At 45.0% G+C, this 11,125-nt stretch overlaps 1 protein-coding gene across 2 annotated transcripts in view; it reads right to left on the bottom strand.

Annotated features, from left to right (window-relative positions):
* Window positions 1-1,872: 1,872 nt before the first annotated feature.
* Window positions 1,873-11,125, bottom strand: part of BRI3BP (BRI3 binding protein) — a 27,102-nt gene continuing 17,849 nt past the window's right edge. The window contains exons 3-5 of one of the 2 annotated variants that reach the window (XM_081802402.1): window positions 7,404-7,487; window positions 3,556-6,999; window positions 1,873-3,350 (exon numbers count right to left, since the gene is read on the bottom strand). In XM_081802402.1, coding sequence (XP_081658528.1) covers window positions 6,578-6,999; window positions 7,404-7,487 — 506 coding nt within the window. In that variant the 3' untranslated portion in view covers window positions 1,873-3,350; window positions 3,556-6,577. The remainder of the gene's footprint in view (window positions 3,351-3,555; window positions 7,000-7,403; window positions 7,488-11,125) is intronic. The other variant, XM_081802403.1, reaches the window with a different exon arrangement.

Here is an 11,125-nt window from a genome sequence, read left to right as displayed (position 1 = left end):
TGCAAATGTGGGTGCAAACCCCTCAGAAAATGGTGTTTTGACCAATTAAACATATGCCTATTATAGGATTCAGCCTTTCCGCCCCTAAGTATTTGCCTAAGACAAACGAAAGAAAATGTTCATACAAAGATCTGCACATACATGTCCACGGCAGCTTTATTTGTAAGAGCCCCAAACTGGAAACCGCCCAAGCCCATCAGCAGGTGAACGGAGACACAGAAGTATATTCACACCGTGGAATACTACCCAGCAATAAAAGGAAGGGAGCTGCCCACACCCACAACCTGGATGAATTTCAAAATAATTATTCTGAGTCAAACAAGACAGGATAGACTAGCAAGCACCTGCTGTTTGATTCCATTTATGTAAAATGCTAGAAAATGCAAGCGAATGTGTGGGGACAGAGAAGCGATCAGGGGTTGCTTGGGAACGGGAGACTGGGGAGGTTCAGAGGCAGGGACAGGAGGGACTCCGGAGGTGGGGGACGTGCTTCCTTTCTTGATGGTGGCCATGTTTCCACAGGTACAGAAATATATCCAAAGTGATCAAAATTGACACCTTAAACATGCCTGGTTCATCGTATGTCAATCATACTTCAGTAAAGCTGGGGTTTTTTGGTTTGTTTTGTTGTTTAAATGAAACGAACAGCACAAGAGCCCAGGCTGGGGACAGGGGCCGAGGTATCGCTGACCAGCTCGCCGCCCTGGGTATCAAGTAAACCACCTGCTGGCTGGAAGAAGCCGGTGGCTTTTGACAGAAGGGTTAACAGAAGTGGAGACGGTCCATCGGTAAACTGAGGCCAGGTCGGGGGCAGGGCCGTGCATGCATGCTCTCCGCGGCTCTGTGGAACCACGCTGCTCAGCCCAGCACAGCGCCCGGCAACGCCTCGTTTCAGTTAATGTTCTTCTTGCTCCTGGGACCTGCTCCCACCCCTCCTTTCCCACCTACTGTTTCACTGCATCTTTTTTTTTTTTTTTAATGTGCTCTTGCACGATGATTAACCACATGTATTTAGTTCACTCAAATGGACAACGTTTTCATATCTCACTCTGGTTCCTACTTAAGTCACCCAGAACTGCGGCTGAGGCTACTCACTGCTGTCCTGTCCTCCAGGGTGTGGGGTCCCTTCCTCTAAGCTGCTCTTTCCCAGGCTGGGGCCACCCAGAGGGCCTCCAGAGAGCACACCCACCCCCCCACGAGCAGTACTTTTGGGTCATAAGTGTATTTAGCTGGACTATTCTGTTACATTTGCTCCTGAATATTTGCTAAGGAAATAATGTTTACCACCCATGAAAGCATCTCGGTCCAGGGTGGGATAGAGGGGTATACATCTATTGCAAAACCCTGTTAGGGTTGCCCGAATCCGCAAATATAAATACAGGATTCCTGGTTAAATCTGAGTTTCAGATAAACAACCAGTACTTTTTAAAATATATCTCATGCAATGTTTGGGATATACTTTAAAAAAGTATTGGTTGGGGCGCCTGGGTGGCTCAGTCGGTTGAGCGACTGCCTTCGGCTCAGGTCATGATCCTGGAGTCCCGGGATCGAGTCCTGCATCGGGCTCCCTGCTCGGCGGGGAGTCTGCTTCTCCCTCTGACCCTCCTCCCTCTCGTGCTCTCTGTCTCTCATTCTCTCTCTCCCAAATAAATAAATAAAATCTTTAAAAAAAAAAAGTATTGGTTGTTTATCTGAAATTCAAATTTCACTGGGTGTGTCTGTATTTTATCTGGTAACCCTCCTTCCAGTTGAACACATCAAGATTATTTGACTCTTCTCAGGGGAATAGAACCATAAAATCACCATTACATGTCAAGACTGGGGAAGACTCCACAAATGCTTGGTCAGAAATAATGAAACATATTTAAGAAATCTGTACAACAAAATTACAATAAACATTTATTAAGCTGTAATTTTCACAATATTTTCATTCCGTTCTGAAATCGGTCTACAAATATCTCTACAGAACACTAAAGTCAGTGATTTAATAAATAGGAGGAATGTAGGTACCATTTTGCAAATAAAATAAGCCTTATACATTTATGTCTATATTTGATATTCATAGAATCAGTTTTCCAAGGCTTACGGAACTAAAGTGTGCACACATCACATACACACACACACCACCATATTCAAATCAAATGGGTTTATATTAAGTGTGAAATCAAATGCTATAGAAAATTTATTATCAGATACACAAAATGTGAACTGAATCATGAATACACTGTTGATAATGGACACCATACCTCACAAATATGATTTCCAGTTAAGAGGGGAAATAGTTGCTTCGCTGGATTTTAAGTGAGCACTAATCACCGTCACCACCACAAGAAATCAGTTTAATTACACGGTATCCAGAGATTTAACACACATGCGAATATTAAAGCTGACAGTATAACAAAAACTTTAAATCCGCAAAAAGACATTAGAACATAGGGTCAATGACATCGTTAGCTGCCACAGGTTTTTCAGTAGACGACGCAAATGACAATCAGCCTTTTATGCCACCACAATGGCAAAACCCAGTCCTGGTATATCTCCTGCAAATCGGGGAATCATTGAGGAGGAAAGCACAGAATTCAGTACGCTGAACTAAGTTTGTTTATCCCAGATACTGTACATCATATTGACGGCTGTCCAATACTAATTTTAAGGGTACTATGTTAGATCCTGCAAAAAAATATATAATTCTATTACTCACTATTCACAAGTGAGAAGCAAAAGTCCAATTACTCAGATGACCATAAACAAAACTTTGCAGAATGGAGATATATATATATATATTTTTTTTTCTTTTTTTTTTTAAGTTGTGGAAGGGGGAATGACAACTTAGGGCCTTAGGAACTCCTTCTAACATGAGCCAGTTAGACGGCCAGAGCTGGCTTTTGGGTTAAGTCAGACAATCAAACCTCATCAGGGAGGGGTGATCAGGTGCCAATCATCTAGAGCAGCTTAAGAAGCAGAAGGCGTAGAAATGAAGCGGTTCGGGATTGCCACCAGGCACAGGGTGTATGCACCATGTTTTCGATGCTGCATCGGCTACGTGACATTGTTCCTCACCTCTCCGTGAGGCTGCTGAGTCAGAGACAGACTAGCGGCCAACGGGGTTTACATCTTCCCCACGAGCCTACCCTCAGCAAAGTCCTAGTATAATCCTCCCAACCACTGACCCCAATCTGCACGTTTGCCCCTGGCACCCAGGAGGGGTTGTTCGAACCTGGTCACCTCCCACGACCATAGTCATCAAGCACGGACCCCCTTCTCTGATTCCCGACCCTGCACATGAAGGGCTTCGGGGGGCCCTGCGTGGCATGCAGTGCCCATTGGCTTTAGGGAACCCTGTGACAAACCTTCTTTCTTTTTCTTTTTTTTTTTTTTTAAGATTTTATTTATTTATTCATGAGAGACAGAGAGAGAGAGAGAGAAGCAGAGGGAGAAGCAGGCTCCCAAGGAGCAGGGAGCCCGATGCGGGACTCGATCCCAGGACTCCGGGATCATGACCTGAGCCGAAGGCAGACGCTTAACCGTCTGAGCCACCCAGGCGCCCCGACAAACCTTCTTTCAATGGTATTGGCCTCCCGTGCCAGTCACCCAGTTACCTTTCTCAATAAAGACCGTGGCACAATGCACAAGACCGGCTTTCGAGAAATTCTATCGCTGCATTTTGTTACCAGAAGGGATGGGGGTATCGCTGAAACAGAAAGCCCCAAGCCCCCAGAAGGCTGATGATGCCGATCCTGATCGCTGCAGGGAATGTACTGATGGAAGGCCGGTGAGCCGCGGAAACACCTTTGTTAGCTCTCAGGGCAGAGGTCATTGTCAACCCAGACTCCGGAGCAGCCGCACAAATCCAGCCAGTCAGAGAGAGAGTTGGTCCTTTCTCTTTTCTGTTCGTGGCGTGTGTCGGGACACTGAGGCACTGGGAAATAAACACTGATGAACTTTAAGAGATCTAGAAAACAGAGTCGTAGTGACAACCCATTCACAGTAGTTCTCATCAGGATTTTTTACATCACATTGACCGAAGTGTTGCACTAATATGTTCTACGGCCCAGGAGGCATAAAAAAAGGGTTTCTCTTCCAGGTATGAGATATGGTACAAAAATACATTTTTTTTTCCATGTACAAAAGAGAGGAAAAAGAAAGAGATGGGGAGCTCTGGGAGAGGCCAAGTACCCTAACAAGCTTCCATGGAAGGGAGAAAGAAAAAAAAATCCCGAACTATTTGGAGGTAAGAAGATGCCCAAAACAAAAAGCAAACATGTGCATCAAAGAGCAAGATTTATCCAGATCTAACATCCACGATTCCTACCCAAATTTCAAATAACGTTCTGCCCTGAAGTGATACGCCTATTTAACTAATAGGTTCTTTCATTGAAAATAAAGCCATCTTTCATCTGAGTGTATCAGATTCTAAGACTGGCCTCAGAGCCCACACTTGGCTCATTGGGTAAAAGTGGTGCATCTTCCCAACAGCGATTTCTAGTTGCTGCTCCCGGTCTCAGCGCAACGGGGCCCAGAGGCACGAGCCGTCCTTGATTTACTGGAGATTAAAACAGTGTTCCTGTCTACACCTTCAGGCTGCATGTGGGAAGGTGGCAGGGGGAACGAAGTGGATATTCTATCCAGACCCATGACAGTTGAGGACTTTAAAGCCTTTGCGCACCAAATGCCAATTCTCCCCCCGCCAACGTGGGCAAAGCAATGTTTTATTTAGTACCAAACACTCCCAATACACAAAAGCCAAATGCACAAAAGGAAGGAGGGCAAGGATGGCCTCCCCGGAGGCCTTATTCTGTATACCCTGTGCTAAAAGAGATTTGTCTGGAAGTATCTAAATGGCAAAACTGGAACAGCTTCGATCCAGAAACCACGGGCTCCAGATGCCCATGGATAAGGATTTGCCCGAGCACACCCTGGAGAACAGGTATGTGTTTCAGGACATGAACCAAGTTTGGGTCCCATTATGTGCACCTTAAAAGCAGAAGTTTCATCAACATTCTCAAAAACAGCTGCTCCTGTTTTCCCGATACTTGCAACCCAAAATAAAACTTCCCGGGAATACCGCACAAGAGTTGGCAGACAGCTGGGTTTTCTCCAGAATGCTATGTGGACCGTGGGCTCTTGGTTCTGCCCAATCTGACAGGGGTCTCTGCAAATCTGCATACAGGGGCTCCGTGAGGGGACCCCCTGGGGCACAGAGGGGGGGCGGGAAGGATCGTGGAGGGAGTCACAACCCCTGGCTACCTTCGAAACTGCCTTCCACCAAAGCCTGAGCCTCCCCTCCTTGCTGTGTGTTCCCCGGTGCTTACCGACAGGCCCGGGGGGCCGAGACTGGGGTGTTTCCCTGCACCCCTGACCCAGCCTTGCAAGGCGCCCCTGCCGAGGCCCCCCACTGCTGTCTGCCTGGTACGTCCCTCTCTGCCCCTGGGCACTACCTAAGATGAGGGCACCACAGACTTCAGACAGAAAGCACCTAACACATGGATGGTAAAAATTTCAGGAAAAATAATTCGGATCTTCTCCAAGGCGTGTTTCTCGCTGCTTATTGTTCCTGAGAATGCCTTAGAAGCAGCGACAGACTCGGAAATGTTATTAGCTGCTACGGTTTGTCTTCCTTCCATGGTCCTGAGTCCACCAAAACCACAAGGAAACAAACAACAACCCTGCAAGGCAGACCTTTCGTCTGGAGGTCTAGCTGGCAGACGGCGTCACGAGGGCATCAAATAGACTCCTGCCAGAGGGAGCTTCGGTGCTCCCCCGCCCATGGCTCTCGGCGTCAAACCCCAGAGACGTTTCTTCGCCTGGTCCTTGAGTTTTCCTTTACAAAACGTGGAGGTTAAAATACATCAAAGTTCAGAAGGGAAATAAACAAACCAACCAAGGAATCTCAGGTTTTCCACAGATAATAATCTTTCCTTTTAGAAATATAGTTGACAGGCACCTGGCTGGGGTCACTAGGACCCAAAAGATGTTTAGTTCCGTCCTGGACCCCAAGCGCCCACACCCAGAACCAACATCAGCCCAGTCACCATCAACTGAAAGTAACATAAAATGAAGCCCACGGTTTTGGAACATGAGAATAACGCACCCAGACCTCCCCCACCAAGCCCTATGCTGTGAAAACAAATGCTAGCATTGGAGCTTTTAGTCGAAAGTGTCCCATTAGCATATTCTCCCCCTCAATGTAAAGTTTTATTAAACTTGACTCGATCTGCCTTTGTTAAAAAACCTTACAAAAGATGTATTTAAGTGCTTGAAAAAATTAACTTTATGCTCTATGCACAGATAAACTCTTACTGTACAGCTAATATGATTATATCCTTTGTTTAAAAAATATTTTTTCCCCCACTAATGACACTTGGTGGGTGGTTCTACACAAGCGATCCCGTCATTCCTCTGGGAACGTGTCCTCAGGGTCGACACGTGGCCGGAAAGACCCTCACAGAGCGCCCCCCGCCGTGCTCAGGAACGTTTATTGAGATTGTTTGGGGTTTGGTGCTCTTTTCTTCCTTCTCCGTTTTTGTTTTCTGAGAGCGGGCGCTGGCGTGAGGGGACCCGGCCGGCTGGCTGATTGTCACTTGCCGTTGGCGCGGTCGAGACTCTCCAGCACTTTGTTGAGGCGGATGTTGAGCAGTCTGACCTGGTTCTCCAGGTGCTCCAGCTTCTCCTCCACGCTGGGGCCGCTGGGCCCGCTGCGCCAGTAGAAGCCCATGGGCCCGGTCATGAAGTAGATGGCCACCACGAAGCAGAGGGGCAGGACGGCGTTCTCCGGCTCCCCCTCGTACTTGTGCAGGACATACACGCACGACATGGAGAACAGGATGACCCGCGCGACCCAGAAGAAGCGGCCGAACACCACGTGCAGGAGGCTGAAGGTGAAGCCCAGGGTCAGAGACAAGAACCAGTAGGCCAGGAGGACGACGCCGACCAGCAGGAGGGCGCGGGCCGGGCTGTTGGCCACCGAGGCCGGGCTGAAGTACTGGGACAGGTTCGACACTGCGGGACAGAAAAGAGGGACAGTGGCCGGTCACCAGGAGCCAGGGGTTTCTCTCCAAGCGGGGCTCGGGCAGCTCAGCTCCCTTGCTGGGTCTCTACAATAAGATGTCCCCAAAGTCGGCTGCCTCGCGATCCTTTGTGCTAAGCCCTGGGAGACTACCTGCCATATCCTGAGTTTAAGATGCCTTTTTGTGGCAGGGCAGAGCTTACAAACTGACCTTGTATTTCCTCCCTTCCTGTCTTTCGGAGTCACAAACGCCCAATTTTAGGCCGGGTATGCGGCTGCCTAGGATGAAGGCATGTCTGGCCTCCCTTGTAGCTACAAAACCAAACTTTGGTCAAGGAGATGTTTTGTGGTGGCCTCCAGGGGTTTTTCCTAAAAGTAGCAGGAATGTGCCCTTTACCTCCTTTTCTTCTGTCTGCTGGAATGTGGATGTGATGGCGGGAGTGGGAGCAGCTGTCTTGGGCCATGAAGTGAGGGAAGTCACCTATTGGGAAGCAATAAGATGGAAGGTGCCTCGGTTCTGAGGACAACGTGCTGCAAAGCCACCTACCTGCCTAACCACCTACCTGTGAACTTTCACATAGAGAAATAAGCTTCCATCTTGTTTAAGCTGCTGATATTTTGGATCTCTTACTCACAGCCAAACCTAATCATACATGAAGTTCCATCTTAAACATGGAGTGAAATGGAGGAGTTGCATCTTCTGTGTGCCCAACTTAAGAAAATTTTCAAACAGAAAAGTTAAAAGGATAGTAAAATAAATACTCCTATTGAAACCACTAGGTTTAATAGTTGTTAACATTTTACTGTATCTTGTTTTGTCACATACTTTTTTTTTTTTACCAAGCCATTTGAAAGATGCAAAGGATCATACTTTGGCATATTTTTTTCCAGTTTTATTGAGCCATAACTGACATAAAGCACTGTATAAGCTCAAGCTGTAAAGCATGACTTATTACATATATTGTGAAATTTCTACAATAAACTTAATTAACATCCATCACCTCATATAGATACAAAAAAAAAAAAGAAATAATTTTCTTGTCCTGAGAACTCTTAGGATCTACTATTCTCTTAATAACTTTCAAATATGCCATACAACAGAGTTAACTATAATCATTACATTGTATGTTACATCCCTGGGTACTTATTTATCTTGTAATTAGAAATTTGTACCTTTTGACCATCTTATTACAATTCCCCCACCCACTACCTCCTACCTCTGACCACAAATCTGATCTCTTTTTCTATGAGGCTTTTTTTTTTTTTTTAAAGATTCTACATATAAGTGAGATCATACAGTATTTGTCTTTCCCTGTCTGACTTATTTCACTTAGCATAATGCCCTCAAGTTCCATCCACGTTGTTGCAAATGGCAGGATTTCCTTCTCTTTTTATGGCTGAGTAATATTCCATTGTGTGTATGTATCACTTCTTTACCCATTCATCCGTCGATGGACACTTATGTTGTTTCCCTGTCTTGGCCATCGTAGATAATGCTGCCGTGAACATGGCGCTGCACATGTCTCTGTGACATAGTGTTTTCATTTCCTTTGGGTATATTCCCAGAAGCGGGATTGCTGGATCATATGGTAACGCTAATTTTTAATTTTTTCAGGAACCCCCATACTGTTTTCCATAGTGACTGCACTACCTGACAATCCCACCAACAGCACACAAGGAAGGGTTCCCTTCTGCACACATCCTCGCCAGCATTTGTAATCTCGTCTTTGTGACGATAGTCATTTCAGTAGGGTGTAAGATGTTATCTCATGTGCCTTTGATTTGCACTTCCCTGATTAGTGATGTTGAGCATCTTTTTACATAACTGTTGGCCGTTTGTATATCTTCTTTGGAAAAATGTCTGTTTGGGTCCTTTGCTCGTATTTTAATCAGACTGTTGGTTTCTTGCTATTGAGTTGTAGGAGTTCTTTATCTATTTTGGATATTAACCCCTTAACAGATATACGGTTTGCAAATATTTTTTCCCATTCCATAGGTACTTTTCATTTTGTAGGTTGTTCCTTCTGCTGTGCAGAAGTTTCTCGGTCTGATGTGGTCCCACTTGTTTATTTTTGCTTTTGGTGTCAAATCCCAAAAAAATCATTGCCAAGACCGATGTCAAAGAGCTTACCACCTGTTTTCTCCTAGGAGTTTTATGGTTTCTGGTCTTACATTTAAGTCTTTAATATATTTTGAGTTCATTTTTGCAAGGGGTGTATTATAGTGGTCTAGTTTCATTCTTTTACACGTGAATATCCAGTTTTCCCAGCACCGTCTATTGAAGACACTGTCTTCTCTCCACTGAGTATTCTTGGCTCCCTTGTCAAATACTAGTTGACCAGAGATCCGTAGTTTATTTCGGTACTCTCAATTCTCTTCCATTGGTCTGCGTGTCTGTTTTTATGCCAGCACTATACTATTTTGATTACTACAGCTTTATAATACAATTTGAAATCAGCAAGTACCACTTTGTTCTTCCTTCTCAGGATTCCTTTGGCTAGTCTGGGTCTTTTGTGATTCCATATAAATTTTAGGACTTTTTTTCTACATCTGTAAAAAAAAAAAGGCCATTGGAATCTTGATAGGGACCACACTAATCTGTAGATGGCTTTGGGTAAACAACAGACATTTTAACAACATTAATTCTTCCAATCCATGAACACGGGATAACTTTCCATTTATTTGTGTTGTCATCAATGTCTTGCAATTTTCAGAGTGGAGATCTTTCACCTCCTTGGTTAAGTTATTCCTAAGTATTTTATTGTTTTTGATGCTATTATAAATGGGATCATTTTATTTCTTTTTCAGATCATTCATTGTTAGTGTATAAAAATACTGCGATTTTTGTATGTTAATTTTGCACCCTGCAACTTTACTGAATTCATTGATCAGATCTAACAGTTTTTTGGTGGAGTCTTTAGGATTTTCTATAGATAAAATCATGTTGTCTGCAAAGAGAGACAATTTTACTTCTTCCTTTCCAAATTCCGATGGCTTTTGTGTTTTAAGAATAAACATTCTCCTCAAAACCATGATACCATGATTATAACTAAGAATATTAAATTCCCTATTATTCATCCCCCTGACCGCCACCACTCCCACTGGGATCCAATCATGGTTCATGCACTGCAATTGGCCATGCTGTGTTTGCCATCTTTAATCTAGAAGAGTCCTGTGATAATGACTTTCTGAAGACCAGTTTTCAAGGCTAGTTTTCTTGCAGAGGGCCCTATATCCTGGAGCGGTCTGTCTCCTCATGGTGTTGTTTACCACGTTCAAGGGGAGTTCTATCCTGAGTGCCTTCAATGTTCAACCAAAGTTCTCAACTCGAGTGTGTGCCTCAGACTGCCCTGGAGGGCCCTTCACCACACACAGCTCAGGCCCACCCCCAGGACATGGGATTTTGTAGATCTGAGGTGGGCCTCACTTTGAGACCTACTGGCTGATGCACAATCCACTCCATGCACGAGGGGGAAGGCATGAGGGGAGAGGTGGGACATGAGGATTTGAAGTGAGCATGAGATGGAAGACTTGAACCTTTCTGATGCTTTAAATGCATCCGCAGCGCAACTGTCTCCCGTCCTCCCTTCACCCCCAGCGGCCTGCCGCCTCCAAAGTGATCAGATTACTGTGCATCAGCTGGCCACTTCATGGGGCCCAACCTCGGAAACTAAAACCTTGTCCAAGCTGAAGGCACGGGGTCACCCAGCACTCACTCCCCAAATGCCAGGGTGCTGCACTCCTCCATTGTGCCTTCCGGAGGCATCAGGAGCATCTGACTGAGTGTGGCTTTGACTTTGGAGTTTTCACACTTAACCCCAGCAAAAGATGAGACAAAACCAACTGTTCTGGTCTTAGGACTCCCAAGAGATTTTGTTTATATGGGTTCTATCTATTTATATTTATCACAGTACAAACTAAAACTAATTTCTAACCAATTGTTTTTTAAACACTGACCATTTTATTTTAACTTTTATTTATTAAGTAATCTCTACCCTGGACGTGGGGCTCGAACTCACAACCCCGACATCAAGAGTCACATGCTCTTACGACTGAGCCAGCCAGGCGCCCTTAATAAATTCTTAATTTATTTTTTAAAATAAATTCTTTTTTTTTTTT

Source organism: Leptonychotes weddellii, chromosome 13 (genome assembly GCF_054177405.1).
Source record: "Leptonychotes weddellii isolate Sample4059 chromosome 13, ASM5417740v2, whole genome shotgun sequence".
NCBI lineage: Eukaryota > Metazoa > Chordata > Mammalia > Carnivora > Phocidae > Leptonychotes > Leptonychotes weddellii.
Note: the sequence above shows the minus strand (reverse complement) of the source record. Positions and strands in the feature narration are given on the sequence as shown.